Source organism: Elephas maximus, chromosome 27 (assembly GCF_024166365.1).
Source record: "Elephas maximus indicus isolate mEleMax1 chromosome 27, mEleMax1 primary haplotype, whole genome shotgun sequence".
Classification (NCBI taxonomy): Eukaryota; Metazoa; Chordata; class Mammalia; order Proboscidea; family Elephantidae; genus Elephas; species Elephas maximus.
In genome coordinates this window covers 11486666-11508006 of record NC_064845.1, presented here as the reverse complement: position 1 = coordinate 11508006, position 21341 = coordinate 11486666, and the positions used below count along the sequence as shown (strand labels likewise).

The following is a 21341-nucleotide window of genomic DNA, read 5'->3' as shown; positions in this document are numbered from 1 at the left end:
CGAGGGGCCTCGGGCCGGGTCTCAGCCGCGGGCGTGCGGACTCGGGCGGGCCTGGGGAGGGGGCCGAGCCGCGGGTTTGCGCTCCGTCCGCAGACGCCACCCCCCGCCCTGCGGATGACTGAGGTTCTCTGGGCGCCCCCGGCTTCCGGGGGCGACAGGTCCGCTTCCCGCGCCCGGGGGCTCGGGTTCGGTGCAGGGCGCAGGGTTCGTGGTCTGAACACACGTCCGCTGGTGACTTGCAAACATTTTCCTCCCTAAGTCGGCATCGTCTTGGCTCTCGGGGGCACAGACTTTGGAACACTTAACGTCCGGTGCAGAAAAATTTCGCCAGTCCTTGGGGAAGCACGGTTTTATGTTGGCTTTCAGGACTTCACAGATTCCCAGTTCACGCTTGGTGCCAACTTAACAGTTCCGAGGGTCTAGTCGCTGCGGCAAGAGGTCGTTTCTTTAGAAAGGTTCCCTGAAGTCTTGACGGATGTTTCTTGATTTTCATGCTGCATTTGCAGAAGTCGTTTCAGTTCCCCCCCTTACAGAACCTCACCAGCAATATCTGCTCTAGGCTGTTTATGTGAGGGTATAGGTCTAGAGGAGAGCTTGGGTGGTGCAAAGGTTAACACTCAGCTGCTAACCTTAGGGTTGGAGGTTCGAGCCCCACCAGAGACGAAAGGCCTGGCGATCTGCTTCCAAAAAAATCAACCGTTGAAAATCCTGTGCAGCACGATTCTACTCTGACACCCACGGGATGGCCGTGAGTTGGAATCAGTTCTTGGCAACTGATTTAGTTTCTTGGGTAGGGATGTAGAGCTTCATTTTTGGACGCAGTGGTAATTCATCTAGCCCATTCGCTTCATTTGATGGATACCAAAACTCAAGACACTGGGAGGTGAAATGACTTCAAACCTTTAGAAGTTCAGAAATGAAAAAGACACTTTTATGCCCTGAAAGAGAATGTAAATTTGTATAATGCACAAATAATACATTTATCGAGCACTTTAATATCAAGCCCTTTTCTAAGTATTCTAAATTATCCAACAATAGTACATAGTGTATGGGGCAGTTCTACTCTGTTCTGTAGGGTCTCTATGAGTCAGAATCGACTCCATGGCAACTTTTTTTTTTTTTTAGGGTATGCAAATACAATTATCTCCATTTTACAAATTAGGAAGGAAACTCAGGCTCAGAGCGGTTAAGTTACTAGTCCACGTAGGCAGTGGTCAAATCAGGGAATACTCTAGTATGAAGCATAAAGAAGTTAGAAGGAACACATAGCTATGGTACTGATTTTGGGCCAGGTGATTTCATCAGGCTTAATGAAGCAGTTAGCAGTTGATCTGGGGCCTCAAAGAATTTCTCATGGTTAGAGTTGGAGAAGAGGCAGCCTAATGAGCAAAAGCATAGGCATTAAAGTGCACTGGTGGTGCAGTGGTTAAGAACTCAGGCTGCTGACCAAAAGGTCAGCAGTTTGAATTTACCAGGCGCTCCTTGGAATCCCTGTGGAGCAGTTCTTCTCTGACCTATAGGGTCACGTGGAGTCCGTGCCAATGGGTTTTTACATATGGATGAAACAGATTCAGAGAGGTTAAAGGCTTGATGCTCTTGAATTTAGAAAGTTAAGAAAATGGAAAAAAAAATCTTATGTTTGTTGTCTCTACTTTCTTACCTTCCAGCCACACCCGTCTTGTGTGTCCAAGACCTTGTAGCTAATTTCCGTTAGCGCCAACTCTGTATAGAACCCAGGTAATTGCGATCCTAGTCTGGCACTGTAGACAGTGCCTCTGTTCAAGTATTCATTGATTTAACAAATACTTGTTGACTGCCTGGTATATGCCAAATATTGTTACGTTGCTGTGTGCCATCAAATTGATTCCGATTCATAGCGACCGTATAGGACAGGTTAGAACTGCCCCATCAGGTTTCTAAGGAGCGACTAGTGGATTCAAACCGCCAACCTTTTGGTTAGCAGCCTAAGCTCTAACTGCTTTGTTATAGGAAACAATGGCGTATAGGACAGACAAGATCTATAAGGTGGGAGGTTCAAGTCCACCCACTGTTTGCTAGGGCCTGTAACAATACCTGGCATATACTGGGTATTCACCATAAAGCTTGTATTCTAGTGTAAAAGAAAGAAAACAAATAACTCCTCTCCCCCTTTACAGATTGTGGTAAACATGAAGAAATAAGCAGGGTTCTAGTGAAGAGACGGCTGCTTTTAATAGAGTGGTCAGTGAAAAGCACTATGAAGAAGTGTCATTTGAATTAGAATCTGGAGGATGAGAGGAAGCAGCTATGTGAAGAGCCAGGGAAAGAGTATGCTGGGCAGTGGAAATAGCAAATGCTTCAAATACTGGGCTAGCATGTATGGCCAGAGTACAGAGGAGCTCCAGAAGGAAGGATGTTGGGAAAATAGGCTAGACCTCCATGCCGCAGGGCCTTGTGGGCAATGATAAAACATTTGGATGTTTTCTGATGTTATCAGAAGCCTTTGGGGACTTTTAAAAAGAGCTGTGACGCCATTTATGTCTTTAAAATATTACTCTGACTGCAGTGGTACAGTGGGTTGTAGGCAGGTTTTGAGTAGAACCAAGGAGACAGGTTAAGAGACCGTAGCGGTAGGCCAGGTCTGTGGGGATGGAGAGAGATGTAAGGATTCAGTATACATTTTGGAGGAGAAATTGATAGGACCTGCTGCTGCACTGAATAAGGTGGTGAGGGAGAAGGAGAAATTACGGATAATTTCTAGGCTTTATACTTCAGCAACTGGTTGGATGGCAGTGGTCAGATCCAACAACATGAAGGTCATTGAAGACTGACAAAAACAGGGATAGAAACGAAACTGGAGTGGATTAAGAAGGGACAGTAGGAAAGTGGAGATGGCAAGTGTGAAGATGTTTTTCCAAATTTCCTTGTCTAAATTCAAGAACAGAAATGTATTGGAGTGATTTTTTTTTTAATAGATTTTTGTTCATAAATTGGAACGTAGGTTCACATTTTGCTGTTTTACTGCTTTTTACAATCCACAGTAGTATATGTCCACATTGAGTAGATAAGTGTCTGGATACAAAAACAAAACCCACTACCGTCACGTTGGTTCTGAACCATACTGAGCGACTCTATAGGACGAAGTAGAACTGTCCTGTAGGATTTCCAAGTAGCAGCTGGTAGATTCGAACTGCTGATCTTTTGGTCAGCACCTGAGCCCTTAACCACTGCTCCACCAGGCTCCACAGTCTGGATAGTTATGCCAAATGAAGCTTTTAAGAGCAAAACCTGTTTTTCCATTGATTTATATTGCAGTTTTTGAGCTCTTTAGATATACAAGTTTGATTTTAAATTGGCAGCAGTCCTTAACACTAACTTCATTGGGCCCATTTCTCTCAAGAAACTCTATGTAACAATGGGATGCAGGTTATATGTTCCTTCTTACATATAGTTTTATTTAAACTATTTCTTTTTCTTTAATGTTGGGAGTAATCATAGTACTCTTGTAGGTTTATCAGCCATAATTATGAGCATTATTTTCTCTTACAATTTGAATGCAGAGGGAAAAAGGTGAAAAGGGTTTAAGACACCTCGGAAAAGTGTCTGTGGAGAGAGATTAAACTTCAAAAAAATGCTAATGCTGGGGCTGCACCCCCAGATACAATCAGTTGGTCTGGGGTACACCCCAAACCTTTGACATTTTTAAATACTTCACAGGCAGTTCTACTGTGCAGCCGGAGTAGAGGAGAGCAACTGTTCTGAACACTCCCAGTTTGCTCATTCTGCCCCTGAGCTTTGTTTTCTTGTGAGTCTTGTCACCCCATTCACAGAGAAAACTCTCCCTACGTTTTTTTTTTTTTTTGAATACCTCTTTTCCTTAGCCTTTTGGGAAACCAGTAGAGGAGACAGGGTGGGTAGTAATAAACCTATTCCATAGATGCCTCCTGTGTCTCCCCATTTTCTAGTCCCTTTCCCCAGAAATCCTTTGTCCACTGACGGAACTAAGATGCGAGCATCCTGGTCTCCCATGGAGCTCCAATAATGCCCTCATCTCTGGCTCAGGGCCACAGCTCAGGACTACCACTTTGCTTGCTCTTGCTTTTTGCACTCCTTCACCGAGCTGTCCAGTAGAACTTTCTGCACTGATAGTTCAGAATGTTCTGTATCCACACTGTCCAGTGCTGTTGAGCACTTGAAATATAATTCATGCAACTGAGGATCTAAATTTTAAATTCTATTTAATTTTAATTTTGAAAAGCAGTATGTAGCTAATGGGTACCATATTGGGCGGTGTAGTTTGTATTACCTTGCTGTTCAAAGTATGGTCCCCAGAATAACAGCATCATCATTACCTTGGAACTTGACTCCCTACATCTTTAAACCATAAATGGGATCTCTGATCACATAGTAATGATTTAGAAATATACAGTATGTATACAGTACAGCTCATTCTCCTGTAATAGGGCTTCCCAGTAATAGGGCTTAAGCATGGTTTTGTTCCAAGTTACAGCTTCTTTACCAATTTATAACCCTTTCTACAAGTATTGTATCGGATGATAAGGGTCAGCATGAATCCAGTCCCCAAAATGTAGACACTGATCCAGTCCTCATATTCCTACTTCTCCGTCCACGTTGCCAACCACCCCCATGGCACTCTCTCTCTGACCATAGCCACCCGGAGCTAGGTCAGAGCTCACAATTAAAAGGACACTGCCCTTCAGACTGCCAAGTAGGCAGATGTTAGCCATAAGTTCGGGGAGTCTACACAACACCCCAACCTTCAACCTTCTGACCCGCTGGCCACAATTTTGGGGCTAATTTCCCAGTACCCCTTCAAGATGCCAGCTGCTAGCTCAGGAGTTCATGTAACACCGCTACTTTCTGACCTGCTGGCTTCTACTACCCTACTGAGTTTGATAATTTGCTGGAACAATTCACAGAACTCACGGAGAGTATACCATGCTTACAAATTTATTATAGCCAAAAAGGATATAAACAAAGAGACACATAAGGTGAGGTCCAGGAGGGTTTCTAAAGTGTAGCGTCTGTGCTCCAAGGGACGTGCTACCCCCTTCTGAAAGCAGATGTTTTTGCCACCCAGGAAGCCCTCTGAGCCTTTGTGTTCAGGGCCATTATCAGTCAGTGCTACATGATAGGCTAAATCATGTCTCCTGAGGCTAGTTGATATTAGCCTCACGGGTGAGTCGTTTCTGGTCTGGCCAGCGCTCACATGGCAGCACTAACTCTCAGGTGTGGCCGGGAAGTCCCAGATCAAGGCAACCCAATTATTCCAGTGGTTATTTTTCCAGAGCCAATGATGGATGACCAGCTTACTTGGGGTGAAACTAGGTCTTTTACCTCACATGTATATTTTAAAAAGTCAGTTGAATTTATGTGATTGAAAATTTGTAGAAGCAATGTTAAGAACAGTGCTTATTAAAGTATAATTTTGAGAAGGGTAAAATTATGACTCATGCAAATACAAAATAAATACATTGTCAAAGATTTTTTAGTCCAAAAAGCATTTGAGAAAATATCTGTCTGTCAGTCTTTCTATACACAATTGCATAGCTTGCTGGCTTAGATAAAAACTGGTTATTACTGTGGATTCCAACTCATGGTGACCCCATATGTTACAGAGTTGAACTACTCCATAGAGCTTTCTTGACTGTAACCTTTATGGAAGCAGTTCTCCAGGAGTCTCTTCATGGAGCTGCTGAGTGGGTTTGAGCTGCCCACCTTTAGCTTAACGGTTAATCACAAATCTCTTGCTCCACTCAGGAACCATGGTTAATGTGCAACAGAGCCATAAACTTTGCATACTTCTTCCACTGGTCAGAAATTATGTCTGTCACCACCCAACAAAATTCTACAAGTTAACCTCTGTGCCTATCAAGTTATAAAATAGCCCAATAATTGAACGTCAAGCCCAGTGCCGTAATTGAAAGAACTCTCAGTTTCCAAGTTCTGGAATATTTTTCTGACATGATTATATTCCCAGATGACAGCTCATAGGAATTTGTGCCCGATAATTTTTGATTTCTTACTTTGTCTAATAACTGGAAAAGGTGCTTTTCTCCCTTTTTTTCCCCCCACTTTTCCCTGTTACAGCAGTATAGGAAACTCCCTTTCCTCCTGTCAATTAGCGTGTATTTACTTTCTACTTTTGCCTGACGGGGGTAATGGCAGTATGAGAAAAGTTTCCTTAATCAATTCTGAGTGTGTCCCTCTGTTGGTGTTTTCTTCCAAGAATCTGCCAAGGGACAATGATAGGGCTTGGGTTGTGGAAAGTGGGTAAGAAACGTCATGGCATTTTTTGAGGGGATGTTTAAGGCGTATGTGTCTTAGGAGGAGGTCATCATGACAGTTCTTGGAGTGTAGGTTGCAGGGGTTCTTTTAGTGGTTCCTATGGGGATGAAGGAAACCCTGGTGGCGTAGTGGTTAATTGCTACAGCTGCTAACCAAGAGTTCGGCAGTTCAAATCCACCAGGTGCTCCTTGGAAATTCCATGGGGCAGTTCTACTCTGTCCTATAGGGTCACTATGAGTCGAAATCGACTCGACGGCAGTGGGTTTTTTGTTTTTATGGGGATGAAGGAAACCCTGGTGGTGTAGTGGTTAAGAACCATGGCTGCTAACCAAAAGGTTGGCAGTTCTTATCCACCAGGTGCTCCTTGGAAACTCTATGGGGCAGTTCTACTCTGTCCTATAGGGTCACTATGAGTCGGAATCGACTCGACGGCAGTGGGTTTTTTGTTTTTATGGGGATGAAGGAAACCCTGGTGGTGTAGTGGTTAAGAGCTATAGCTGCTAACCAAAAGGTTGGCAGTTCTTATCCACCAGGTGCTCCTTGGAAACTATACGGGGCAGTTCTTCTCTGTCCTGTAGGGTCTCTGTGAGTCGGAATAAACTTGACGACAATGGGTTTGGATTTTTTTAATGAGGATTAATTGTGGTGTTGGCAAAGAATATTGAATATACCATGACTGCCAAAAGAATGAACAAATCTGTCTTGGAAGAAGTACAACCAGATTAGTCCTTAGAAGTAAGGGTGGCGAGACTACATCTCACATGCTTTGGACATGTTGTCAGAAGGGATCACTCCCTAGAGAAGGACATCATGCATGGTAAAGTTAGAGGATCAGCAAGAAAGAGGAAGCCCCTCAAAAAGATGGATTGACACAGTGGCTGCAACAGTGGGCTCAAGCATAACAATTGTGAGGATGGTGCAGGACCAGGCTGTTCTGTTCTGTTGTACGTAGGGTCACTATGAGTCGGAACTCACTTGGTGGCACCGAAGAACAACAGTGGGGATGTAAGGAGCCATGTGGTTCAGTGCTTGGCTGCTGACTGAAAGGTCAGTGGTTCAAACCCACTAGCTACTCCGCAGGGACAAAGATGCGGCAGTCTGCTTCCAAAAAAGATTACAGCCTTGGAAATCCTATGGGGCACTTCTGCTCTGTCTTACAGGGTTGCTACGAGTCAGAATTTACCCCTTGGCAATGAGCATGGGAATGTAGGTAGTGGTACTTGTATTTACTGGGGAAAAAAAAACATATTTTCTGAGTGTTGAATATATGTTGTATGAAATTGATTAGAAAAATTTTTATTTTGTTATTCTCTCTGGATTGCTGCAATATTTTCTTAGGCATCAATCATATTGGTAGTTCACAGCTGAGAGAACTATTTAACATTTTACATATGTCTGAACTTAAAATGTATTTTCCATATGAAATACATTGCTTTATTGTTCTGACTGAAGTATTTTTTCATGTAAGGTATGAATTACTTAATAAAGGAAGACAATGGATTGGGCAATATATAATACCATGTTTAAAATGTATATTTAATATTATTGGGTAGATTCTATTTACACAGTGGATGTTTACTGTTAATCATTGCCTAACACCATAATTAGACTGGAGAAGGAAGACAAAAATGCCAAGCAGGTGAATCTTTTAGATATGAAACCAAATTAATTTGCCCACCAAGAGTCATAAATGCTCCTTCAGCCTAACATCTGGTCCTTATTTTAAATAAGTGGTGTTGAATTAAAACCCAACTGTTTGGAGCTAAATCAGTGCGGATCTGCTGCCAATCATAGAGTACATGGTGTTGCCAGTCACATGTAAGTATTTTCAAATTATGACATTTAAAATGGATTAAGATTGTATTTTTGTATAAGGTTGTTGTCAAAAAGAGATTTCAGATCATACTTCAGAAATTGTTTTAATCCTTTAAAACAAAGTTGCTTTTTTGGAGCATTCCATTAAAAACCAAACACTCAGTGCCTTCCATGTAGAGGCAAGTCACAGTAGTCGGAGTTGAGAGAGAATAAAAAAAAAAAAAAAAGGAAAACAAAACAAAATACACACGCAGAAAACAAACAAATGAGATGTTGAATTTGCCCTCAGGAACTTACTGCCTTTGGAATGATAATGAGGCTTCACTTGGTAAATACTTGAGTGTGATAAACTGCTGTGGCGAGAAAGAGAATGGAGGATGATAGTTGGGAGAGGGGCAGGTACTGGGGGAGGCAGACTTTGGAAGGCTTCAAAGAAGAGATTACATTTGAACTGGATCTTCAAAAATTAGGTGGAAAGTAGCGAAGGGTCGTTCAGGCAGAGAGAATACCACGAGGTTAGACAAAACAAACTGTCTTCATTGAGTGGGGAACTCTCTCATGAGTAAGCTGCTGACATCACTGAAGATACGTTTATAGGCTGAAATATAGGGAAAGATTATGCTGTAAAGGAGCACTGGGGACAGACTGCAAGAAACGCTTTGAATGCCCTGCTAAGGGGTTGAGCTTCATTATTTAAGGGGCAGCGGGAGCCATTATTTGAGTTCCTCCTAAGTGCCCTCCATTACAGTGGGTGTATATATGGAGTGGGATGGGAAGTTGTACATGGAAGGGTTCGGTGATAAATGAGACTGACTTTATCCTCAAAGAGCTTAAGTGCTAATGAGGGAAACCAGCTACGTAAGTAATTGTTGTTATTTAATGTTACAGCCCCAACAGCAGCCAAGACAAAGAATTGGCACAGAAGAGGAAGTGATGAACTTTGAGTTGAGTGGGTCTGGAAGAGTAATACTTTCTGAAGGGAAGGAGGAGATTATATCTGAATAGGATTTAGAAGTTTGGTAGCTAGGAGATTTGTAAATAAGAAAGGAAGAACATTCTAGAGAGAGAGAACATAGAATTGACACAGGCAAAGTCTCCCAGTTCCATGAAGAAAAGATCACCTTCAAGTACTAAGGGTCAGGGAGAACTTTGGGATGGAGAGGCTTTGAGTTGGGTTTTAAATAAGTAAACTTCGATACCAGAAAATAAGATATAGAGGATGGGAAATAAAGACCGAAGATTGAGCTGGAGCTTTGGCTTCACCGGTTAATTTATTGTGCAATGGTGCAAGATGGCTTTGAACTCTCTGAGCCTGTTTCTTCACAACGCCTGTTCCCCTACTTGACACAATTGTACATATAGATCAACAGTAAATGAGATGATGTTTGTAAACCAGTTCCTTCTGCCACTCCTTCTTTCCTTCTGCAAATATTTGCTGTGCTCCTTCTTTGAACTTTATTAATGTGAGTTAATTCTTTTTAACCACAGGGATGGCAGAATGAAGGTTTGAATTGCAGAACATTTAAGCTGAAATTGAGATGCCAGTGGGGCATGGAAATTACCAATAGATGCTTTAACATGTGGGCAGAGTCAGGTTGGAACTGGGGATGAGCAGCACGAACTCAGCATCATAAATACCATCTTTAAAGACTGAACCTTGTGTATTGCCCATGATCATGCAAGGAGAATAAGCTGATCTCACCTTGGAAGTTTTCATACATTTTTTAGTATTGTTACCTTGGTTAGGATGTTTTTGAGACTTTAAAATTTGCCATCAGACTCTACAGCACATTAATCTAAATTTTACGTTTTGGCAAATCTTTGTTGTGAAGGTGAATCTTAGCCCAAGGATAGTCAGGGACAGTCTGGTAAAGGTGGTAGATGATTGTCTTAGTTGTCTTGTGCTGCTATAACAGAAATACTACAAGTGGATGGCTTTAACAAAGAGAAATTTTTTTCTTCACAGTAAAATAGGCTAAAAGTCCAAATTTGGGGTGTTACCTCCAGGGGAAGGCTTTCTCTCTCTGTTGGCCTTCTCATCAATCTTCCACTGGACTAAGAGCTTCTCTGTGCAGGCGCCCTGGGTCAAAAGGACACACCCTGCTCCAGGTGCTGCTTTCTTGGTGATACAGGCCCGCAACTCTCTGCTTGCTTCCCTTTCCTTTTATCTCTTGTAAGATAAAAGGTGGTGCAGGCCTACCCCAGGGAAACTCCCTGTACATTGGATCAGGGATGTGACCTTAGTAATGGTGTTACAATCCCACCCTAATCCTCTTTAACATAAAACTACAGTCACAAAATGGAGGACAACCACACAATACTGAGAATCATGGCCTAACTAAGTTGACACATATCTTGGGGGGACACAATTCAATCCATGACAGTTATCATCCAGAGAAATGGTACTGAAAAATAAATTAATAATAAGTTGTATTATGGAACTAGTTTTCGTGCTCACTGAAAATGGCCCTGGAGGCTGTACCAAGAAAAATGTTGCGAATGATTTGAGCAAACTCTGAATCATTGAAATAAGTAAATGCCCTCTCAATATAAAAATTCCTGCGCTCTGTTATCAGAGTAGTATATTTTATGAAGCATTGTAAGACGAAGGAGGAAAAAACAAAGGTAGAGGTAGGGTGGCCAAAGGCACTGAGGAACATTCATGGAGTTGACAATATGCTACCACGTTATGTTCTAGAAGTACAGCAGAGAAAAATAAGTTAGTGTATTGTTATCTAGGCCACAGGCCACATGCTGTCATTTATTCCTTTCTCAAGTATTTACTTATGACCCTAACACTTCAGATTTTCTACTAGACATATCAGCGGGAAATTCTGCTTATAGGAAAAGATAGTCTTGAAGTTTTACCAAATAATTGTAAAACCTGTTCATTTAAGAAATGATGGCCACAACAGAGATTGCAGCACAGCTCTAAAAATTATTGCGTAAGTTGATTTCCTGCTTTGGTGTACTTTCAGTTTTCTCGTCCCTTTCTGGCCTCATCTTGATTAAAGCAGTGTGGGTGGAGGAGGAAGCTTTCACACCTTAGCAATCTGCAGCATCTGAGGTCCAAGAAAAGGGTGCTGTTTGGAAATGGGCATGTCTGCTGTGAACTAGGTGGTTATTAACAGTGAAAGCTGATAGAACAAAGCAGTTCAGTTGAAGCATAGTGTTGTGGGAAATAGTGGTGCCTGACCTCGAAGCTAAGCAGAAATAGGCACGTCTACCTCATTGATGGGTTTCCATGCTTTGTGAGAGTTTGAGCTTGTAGAAATCAAGTTGTTACTGAGTCACCTCGTAACATTTGGCGTTTACTGTCTTTGGAGGTGTTTTGCAGCCAACTGACGAATCACTGTTGCTTTTATAGTCATTAATCTTTTCAGTGGTAAGAGTTGGAGAATTAGAATTCCATGTGACTTTACTTTCCGATCAAAAAATGAGAAACGTGAAGTTTTGACTTTCGTTTGTTGAAAATGGTGCGCCTGAAACAGGCTGCTTGTCCAAGGGTGGCTCCCCTGTTTCAGCATTGCCGCGGAAGCTCGTGCACCCTTTGTTTACTGAAATCCTGGTAAATAGGCCACCGTCCTGTGTATGGCGGTGATGTGGAAGAAGATTTGGGACCCGGGTTACATGATCTTCGCATTGCCACTTTATCGGAACCTTGGGTCCTTTCGCCTCTGTGGGCCTTCTCTTCTTCATCTTCAAAATGAAATCAATATGCTTGCTTGAGAGTGCTGTTACAAAGACTATCTGGCATTTATTGCCCTCACCTCATAGTTTCATAGCCAGAGGCCGTCCGAAATTTCGAGGGACAAAGTCTCTCCTATTACTGATTTTAGAGCCCTTGTGGCATGGTGCTTGAGTGTTCAGCTGCTAACCGAAAGGTTGGCAGTTCAAATCCACCAGCTGCTCCTTGGAAACCCTATGAGGCAGTTCTACTCTGTCCTTTAGGGTCGATATGAGTCGGAATCGACTTGACGGCATCAGGTTTGGGTTTTATTATTGATTGCATGTTTGTGTGCTTCTTTTGTCAGTTCAAGTATATCTTGAAGAAGGTGAAAGGAACGCTGACCTTCACTGTCTTGATTTTCTCGGTCTAAGCACCTCAGCCCCTCTCCCTATTTGACGTTATGATTATAGCAGGCAAGTATGAACAGGCTGGCAAGAGCATGAAAATCCATGCTGTTGGGGAGAAGTGGAGTCGGCTTCGCTTCCCAGTGTGAAGCGCATAGTGAGGATGTAAAAATGGAGAATTCTGGTCACATCATGTTGTCCATGATGCCATCTGCCTGGAGCCCTTCATTCCCAGGCTCTTGGTAGCTAGTAAGGAACAGGTATGTAAAGAGAGAAGCTGTGGCTTATGAGAACACTGTTGCAAATTTATTACATGCATTTTTTTATTATTGTTGTTTCTCCTCCAGGGTAATCAATAGAAAGGAAATGTCTCCAGGGGCAATTAAGTGAGCTTGTAAATGCAGTTGGAGCCCTGGTGGCACCGTGGTTAAGTGTTCAGCTGCTAACCAAATGGTCGGCAGTTCAAATCCACCATCCGCTCCTTGGAAACTATGAGGCAGTTCTACCCTGTCCAATAGGGTTGCTATGAGTCAGAATTGACTCTCTAGCAGCGGGTTTCTGGTAAGTGCAACTGGAAAGATTTTTTTTTTTTAAGTAGCGTTATCTAAACAAGATTCCTATTAGTTAAATTAGAACATTTTCATTGCTCCTCCTGTGTCCCATTCTTTACCTGTGAAAGATTCTGGAGTGTTCTGATGGTTTCACTAGTGTCTTTGTGGATTCCTAGTGGGCACTGTTGTCAGTAGTCACAGAAGCTCGGGCTGCCATATTGCAAGAACACGTGAGCCCCAAAGCAAAATCCGAGCTAACAAATTCAGCCAGTGAAAAAGGTGAAAATTGACTTTCAGGTGATGATAGAATGTTGAGAAGTTAGAGCTTTGGAAATTTTCTCTGCTGGTGTTACCCTGATTCTTTATCTTAGTATGAATCCATGTGATTATATAGCAGCAAACTCTCAAAAATTGATTTATTTTTGTAGGCTCTTATGTAAATATATAACATATATGTGCAACATTGACATGAGGGGAATCACTTTGTAATTTTAACTATATAATATTTGCATGTAATATTAATGACATTTTCCTGTTGAAGTAGCTTTGAAATATGTATATAAATGTAATTAATAATTGATGTTTAGCGGTTGGTGTGCTACCAGATGGGAACATCTTTAGCAGAACTTATGTATGTATTTTTAAGACTGTCATTTCTGATTTCACACCGAGTTTGGGAAAACAAAATCAATATTCATGCAGTTCTAGAACTGTTTCTTTGCCCTAGGAAGTTTTAGAATGATTGGAAGGAGTTCTTGTGAGCCATTTAAAAAATGTGTTCAAGTAAAAATACAATAACTTAGAATTCATAAGGAAGGTAAATTTCTATTACAATCCATTTATGGGAAAATGCTTCAGTATTACAAAGCTATGTCTGATTTCCAGGAACCGATACAAGAAAATAGTCTTTTAATTATCTAAGGCCGTTGTGAGATTTATAGAGCAAAGCATAGATTCATCAGGACACATTATAAATAAGTTACATGGATTAAAACTAAATAAATGAAAGAAAGAGGTAAGGCTTTGAAATTGATTTTAGAAAAATAGATCAGCGTATCACAGTATTACTTCTAATGTGTTCAGCAATTACATTGTTAGGTGCTGTCGAGTCCTTTCCAACACCTAGTGACACTATAGGACAGAGTAGAACTAAGTGCCACATAAGGTATCCAAGGAATGGCTGGTGGATTTGAACTGCTGACCTTTTGGCTACCAGCCGAGCTCTTAACCACTACACCACCAGGGGTCCACACTGTTAATAATTAACACTGTTAATTACCGATGCCTAAATACAGTGTTTGGAGCCCTAGTGATGCAGTGGTTAAGAGCTATGACTGCTAACCAAAAGGTCAGGAGTTCAGATCCGCTGGCCACTCCCTGGAAACCCTATGGGGCAGTCTTACTGTCTTATAGGGTAGCTATGAGTCAGAATCAACTCAACAGCAGGTTTGGTTTTGTTTTAAATACAATTTGTGCTATAGAACAGGACAGGAGAAAAGGAATGAGTGGCAGTATCCCCAGTCGTGTTATTTTCTCTTCAAGTAGATATCACCTTTCCTCTCCGTGAGATGTCTCACAGGCGCTTCAAAGTCAGCATGTCCAGAGTTGAACTCTCTTACCCAAACCCGGTCATTCTGTATTCTCTATTTCAAGGAATGGTCACATCATTCACTTGGAGCCAGAAACCTGGAAGCCGTCCTTGTGTCATCCTTTTCCCTCACTCCCTGTGGGCCCCACCAGTCTTGTAGGAGCTCCATCCTTTAACTCTTTACGCTCATTTTAGCCGGGTCCTCTGGCAACAGCCGGACTTGGTGACTTATTTTCTACTACTGCTAAAGCCCCAGGTGGTTTTGTTAGGTAGAATTTTTGTTTGTTTGTTTGTTTCTCTCTCCCAAACTGGACTCCTCTTTGTTAGTATATTGCTGATAGTTCTTAGGATATTGTCCTTTTTTGGGAGAGGGAGAAGGATGCGTGGGAGGGCCACAGGGGAGGATTAGCAATCTGGCTCTGCCAGAATCTTCATTTTTGTTAGCTTCTCTCCTCTGGCTATCCATTTTTGAATTTTATTGATATGGTGTCTTACCTCTTGTTTAGTTGCTGTTGTTAAGTTTTGGATAGTCTTTAAAACTATTTTTGTTCTTGGCATTGAATGGGAAAAGAGGAATTCTATGATCTGTTTTTAATTCTGCTTTGTTTACCTCCGTGCAGTCTTACTTTAAATATGAAACATCTGAAGTACAGAGAGTGACTGGCTAGAGGTCAGATAGCTGGAATGTTTATCAAGCTGGTTTATGTGAATGTGGGGCCTAGCTATGCAAATCTGAAATCTATAGGGCAGGCTGTCAGGAAGGGAAGCTGAGACTCTTCAGACACAAGCTGAAGCTGTAGTCCATAGGTGGAATTCTTCTTTAGGGAACCCTCTGATAGAAGCAGACCTACCCAGATTATCTAGGATAATCTCCTTTACATAAACACAATTTCTTGTAGAACTTAATCCCATCTACAAATTACCTTCAGAGCAAGACCTAGATTAGTGTTTGAATAAGTGGACTGTGGCCTAGCCCTGGCGGCACAGTAGTTAAAAGCTACAGCTGCTAACCACAATTTGTTAGTTCAGATCCACCGGCTGCTTCTTGAAAAACCCTGTGGGGCAGTTCCACTCTATCTTATAGGGTTACTATGAGTCGGAATTGACTCGATGGCACCAGGTTTGGTTTTTTTTTTGTGGGTGTATAGTTTACAAGAACTGACCAAGCAGTTTTCCAGAGAAGCTTATCATTTTACACTCCCACCAGCAATATACGAAAGTTCCAACTGTTCCAATTCTTTCCAGCATTTGGTGGTGTCAGTGTTTTGAATTCGAGTCATTCTGGCGTGTATGAAATGATATCGTGGTTTCTATTTGTGTTCTCTCAATGACTAAGGATGTTGGGCAACTCTTCATTTACACATTACAGTTTGTAGATCTTTTGTGAATTGTCCAAGTGTTTTGCCCACGTTTCATTTGGTTGTTTATTATACATATGTTGGAATTCATTATATGTATGAACAAAATTGTTCTTCATGTATTCTGAATTTAAGTCTTTGTCAGATATATGTGTTGTGAATATTTTCTTCTGGTCTGTGGCTTGTCTTTTCATTTTCTTTATGGTGTGTTTTGCTTTTTGTGTCCCCTTCAAGAAATCTTGTCTACTCCAAGAAATTGAAGGTATATATATAAAAAAAATAGTTTTAGCATTTAGGTTTATGATCCATGACAAATTAATTTTTGTGGGTGCTATGAATTAGGAGTGAAGGTGCTCAGGCTGACTTTTTTCTTGTTTATCCAGTAGTTCTACCATCATTTGTCGAAAAGATTTATTTCTCCATTGAATAGCCTTGGCACTTTTGTCAAAATTGACCATACATGTATGAAAGTACTCTGGACCCAATTTTGTTACATTAATCTATTTCTTTATCCTAATATGCCAGTACTTCACCATCTTCCCCCTGCCCCCAACATAAATTTAAGAGCAAATGTATTAAGGGCGTATCTCCTTAGGCACATCCTTCCTGTAAATTGGAAATACGAAGGGCAGAGAGCTGTGCTCCAAGTCACATAGAAACATATTTTTAAAAATCAAAGTGACAAACTTTAAAGCTAGAGGAGACCTTTAAGATGATCTGGTTCTGCCACCGTCTTCTGCCTTAGAGGCAGTGAGCCTTGGCCAGGACCACAGAAGAGCCCGAGCCTAGGCTGAGGGACGGTGATTCAGAATTCAAGATTTCTAGCCCTACAGTTAATTCAGAGTGCCATTTTTCATTTTTCTTCTCTCTTTATCAAAATTCAGTGAAATGGGACAATAGAACTTTATTTATTTTTATTTTTTTCTTTTAGTGTTTTCTTTAAAAAACCTTTTAGTGTTTGCCAGGCTATTGTTCAGTTTTCTGTCTTGACCTTTAAATATCACAAAATTTCTGCTCTTATAATGAATGCCATGACAGTATTTCTCTTTGTGTAATGTTTAATAAAATCTGTAACCTTTTATGTGTGCACAAGGTAGAAGGCTAACTTATTTTTTTAATTTTATTTTACTTTAGGTGAAGGTTTACAGAGCAAACTAATTTCTCATTAAACAGTTAGTGCATAGATTGTTTTGTGACATTTGTTGCCAACCCCACAACATGTCAGCACTCTTCTTCTCGACCTTGGGTTGCCTATTACCAGCTTTCCTGTCCCATCCTGCTGTCTAGTCCTTGCCCCTGGGCTGGGGTGCCCATTTAGTCTTGTTTTGTTATGGGCCTGTGTAATCTTTGGCCGAAGGGTGAACCTCAGGAGTGACCTCAGTACCGAACTAAAAGGGTGTCTGGGTGTCAGGCCATACTCTGGGGTTTCTGCAGTCTCTGTCAGACCAATAGGTCTGAATTTTTTTTTTTTTTTATTTTGTTTGATCCTTTCAAAGAACCAACTTTTGGTTTTGTTGACTGTATTTTTTCCTATTCTCTATTTCATTTATTTCTACTCTGATCTTTATTATTGTCTTTCTTCTGGTGGCTGTGGGCTTATTTTGCTGTTCTCTTTCTTGAGTTGTGTAGCTAATGTTTTGATTTTGTCCCTTTTTTTTTTTTTTTTTTTGATGTGTGCATCTATTGCTATAAATTGACCTCTGAGCACTGCCTTTGCAGTGTCCCAAAGGTTTTGGTATGATGTGTTTTCATGCTTGTTTGGAGTCTAGCAATTTTTTGATTTCATCAGTTACCCAGTGGTTTTCAAGCAGGGTATTATTCATTTTCCACGTTATTTGACTTTTTTTCCTTGCTCTTCCTGTTATTTCTACTTTGATGGCATTGTGATCAGAGGAGATACTTGGTATTATCTCAGCGTTTTGGATTTTGTTGAGGGTTGCTTGGTAGCCTTTTCTAGAGAACGTTGCGTGTGCGCATTAGAAAAGAACGTGTACTTTGTTGGTATTGGATGGATTGTTCTGTATATGTCTGTGAGGTCAAGTTGGTTGATTGTGGTCTTTAGATCTTCTGTTGTCTTCGTTGAGTTTCTTACATATGTTCTGTCCTTTACGGAGAATAGTGAGTGTGTTTGAGATCTCCTACTGTTGCTGTGAACTATCAGTTTCTCTTTTCAGTGCTGTTAGAGTTCATTTTATGTATTTTGGAGCCCTGTCACTGGATGCGTAGGTATTTATTATGGTTATATGTTCATGGTGGATTGTCTCTTTAATCATTATATAATGCCCTTCTTTGTTTTTTATGGTGGATTTTGTTTTAAAGTCTATTTTATCTGAGATTAATATTGCCACTCCTGCTTTTTTCTGGTAGCTGCTTGCGTGATACATTTTTTTCCATCCTTTTTTTTTTTAATAAATTTATGTCGTTGTTCCTAAGGTGTGTCTCTTGTAGACAGCATATTGATGGGTCCTGTTGTTTTATCCATTCTGTCACTCCTGTCTCTTTATGGGTGCGTTTAAGCCATTTACATTCAGTGTGATTATCGATAAGTGTGAATTTATTGCTCTCATTTTGTGGTGCTTTTTTTTTTGTGTGTGGCGCTGATGTTTTCTTTGTTCCTCTTACTCTTATGTGCTAAATTCCTTTTGTTTGCATTTTTTTTTCATTTCTTTTGTTTTTGTAGATTTTGTGTTTACTGAATCTTTATGTTTTTCTTCTTCATATTGATGAGTAGGTTTGTTAACTTTCTTTGTGGTTACCTTGAAATTTACACCTACCTTCCTAAATTTAATCCAGGCTTTTATTACTTGATACAGCCTTGACTTCCTCTCCATTTTTATTGTTCTGATCTTGTTGTCATTTACAGATTGACGTCTCTGGTTCCCTGTTGTAAATTTTTTAGTTTTATTTTATTCTTGAGGGTTCATTATCTAGGGTTGGTATCTGGCTGATGCTATCTTATGTGCTAGATTCAGGTTAGTGTCTGATGCCGTTGGTTTTCTAACTGAAGGACTCCCTTTAAAAAGTCTTCTAAGTTTGCTTTGCTTTCTATGAATTCCCTTAATTTCTGTTTATCTGGAAATGTCATAATTTTAACACCATATTCGAGAGAGAGCGTTGCAGGACATATTATTCTTGATTGGCAGTTTTTTTCTTTCAGGCTTTTATACATGTCATCCCATGGCCTTCTTGCCTGCTTGGTTTCTGCTGAGTAATCAGAGCTTAGTCTTATTGTTTCTCCTTTGTTATGTGACTTTTCATTGTTCTCAAGGTGCTCTCAGATTCTTTCTTTGTCTTTGGTTTTAGCAACTGTGATTTTATGTCTTGGTGTTTTTCTTGTGGGTTCTATCCTATATCGAGTTCATTGTGCCTCTTAGGTAGTTGATTTTTTGTCTTTCATGACGTTAGGGAAGTTTTCTGTCAGCAAATCTTCAGTGATCCTCTCTGTTTTCCATTTCCTCCCCTGTTCTGGAACTCTGACCACGTGCAGATTTTTGCATTTGATTGTATCCCACATCGTTCTCAGGGTTTCTTCATTTTTCTTTGTTCTTTTTTCTAATTTTGCCTCAAACAAGGTGGTGTCTAAGGATTTATTTTCAATTCCCCTGCTCCCGTCTTCCATTTTTTCACATTTGCTCCTAAATCCTTCTCTGACACTGTCCATTTCTGAAATCTTGTTTATCTTTTGGATTTCTAATTGCTGTTTTTGTGTGATTTCTAGCTGTTTGTTTATTTTCACATTTTGTTCATGTATTATTTTCCTGATTTCTTTTATTGTTTTGTCTATCTTTTCCATGATTTTGTCTATTTTTTCCTTATTTTTGTCTGCATTTTCCTCCATCTGTTGGAGAACCCTGGATGTTAAGAGTTCTGAATTCCAAATCAGGTAATTCAGAGGAAAAACGTCATCTTTTTCAGTGATCCCCTGCTTTACTAAGGATGACGTCCTTCTCCAGGGACATATTCCTCCTGATAACATGTCCAAAATATGTGAGATGAAGTCTTGCCATCCTTACTTCTGAGGAGCATTCTGGCTGTACTTCTTAAAAAACAGACTTGTTTGCCCTCCTGAGGTACTTCACATAACGCTTGTGTTCCATCCAGGCACCATCTTGCTTCCCGTTTGTGGTGCTTCAGACCGTGGAGCAGCACCTGTTTGTGGCATTAGTTCTTTCCGATTACTTTCTGAGGAAACAATGACCCCGTTTAACGTATCTCATCTGCCTTTTGTCTTTCAGAGATTCCTCATCATTTTTGGTTTACTGAGGACACCTACCCCTTTTTTGTTTTTCAGGGCTGTCTAGGAAATTAAGGAGCAGGTAGGAATCTGGAGCAAGTGCTCAGTCAGCCATCTTAGTGTAATTGTGGTAGTTGTGTTTAAAATGCATAGAACTCTCACTTATTTTATTTCGTATATGGACCTGTGGTTCTACTTTTTCTTCTGCCAGACCTTTGTTTCTTTGACCACTCTTATTACTAGTTAGAAAAGCTACTCATGTGTCACTCAATCCTGGATCTCTTCATCTCTACTTGGATCTTAGTATAGATGAAAATCTTTTTATGAATTATACGAGTAAGAAAAATGATGACGATTTAGACTGACATCATTTTTGACAAGACTACATGGAATATGTTAACAGGTAAAAGTTTTGTGATATTGTTTGCAGAAATGTTTAGAAAGTTGTTACGTGTGTCCCTCACATGTCTTGCTGTTGTTGTTAGGTGCCATTGAGTCAATTCTAACTTGTGGCGACGCTATATCTGCATAGTAGAATGGTTGGCCATAGGGTTTGTAAGGCTGTGACGTTTTGGAAGCAGATCACCCAGTCTGTCTTTCAGGGTGCTTCTGCGTGGTTTTGAACGGCCAGCCTTTTTTCTAGTAGTTGAGTGCTTAACCATTTGCACCACCCAGGGACTCCTTTTTTTTCTATTATGCATCAAAAAATATTTAGCCCAAAAACAAAGACAAGAAGGCAAGAAGGGACAGGAAAGCAGGAAAAATGGAAATGGGTAACCCGAGGTTGAGAAGGGGAGAGTGTTGACATATTGTGGGGTTGGCAACCAATGACACAAAACAAGATGTGTATTAATTGTTCAGTGAGAAACTAATTTGTTCTGTAAACCTTCACCTAAAGCAAAATTAAAAAAAATTGGAATGATTTTCAGTGACTGAAAGAATCACAATTTTATCAGGCTTTAAAGAGTCAGTTTTTAACGTACTTGTAGGAGCCCTGGTGACACAGTGGTTAAGAGCTCAACTGCTGACCAAAAGGTCTGCAGTTTGAATCCACCAGTCACTCCTTGGAAACCCTATGAGGCAGTTCTCCTCTGACCTGTAGGGTTGCTATGAGTCGGAATCCACTCAACGGCAATGTGTTTGGGTTTTGTTTTGTTTTGGTACAGGCTTTTATATTAAGGAAGCTAGGGTCCTTTTTTTCTTTTCTTAATCTGGTGACTTACTTGAGACTTAGATTTTTAAAAACAAGGCTGTGTTGTTTTTATAAGTTGAACTAACAAATTTTACTGTATTAAAGAAAAATATTTGTTTTTTTTTTTTAGAACAGCATCTCAGACATGTCGAAAAAGATGTTTTGATCCCTAAAATAATGAGAGAGAAGGCCAAAGAGAGATGTTCTGAACAAGTTCAAGGTAAAATTCCAATATTCATAT

At 40.6% G+C, this 21341-nt stretch overlaps 1 protein-coding gene across 3 annotated transcripts in view; it reads left to right on the top strand.

Annotated features, from left to right (window-relative positions):
- CMC1 (C-X9-C motif containing 1) overlaps nucleotides 1-21341 on the top strand; it is an 81295-nt gene that overhangs the window by 223 nt on the left and 59731 nt on the right. The window contains exons 2-3 of one of the 3 annotated variants that reach the window (XM_049870961.1): nucleotides 635-748; nucleotides 21231-21320. The exons of 1 other annotated variant lie outside the window; for it this stretch is intronic. In XM_049870961.1, coding sequence (XP_049726918.1) covers nucleotides 21278-21320 — 43 coding nt within the window. In that variant the 5' untranslated portion in view covers nucleotides 635-748; nucleotides 21231-21277. The remainder of the gene's footprint in view (nucleotides 1-634; nucleotides 749-21230; nucleotides 21321-21341) is intronic. One more of the 3 variants, XM_049870960.1, reaches the window with a different exon arrangement.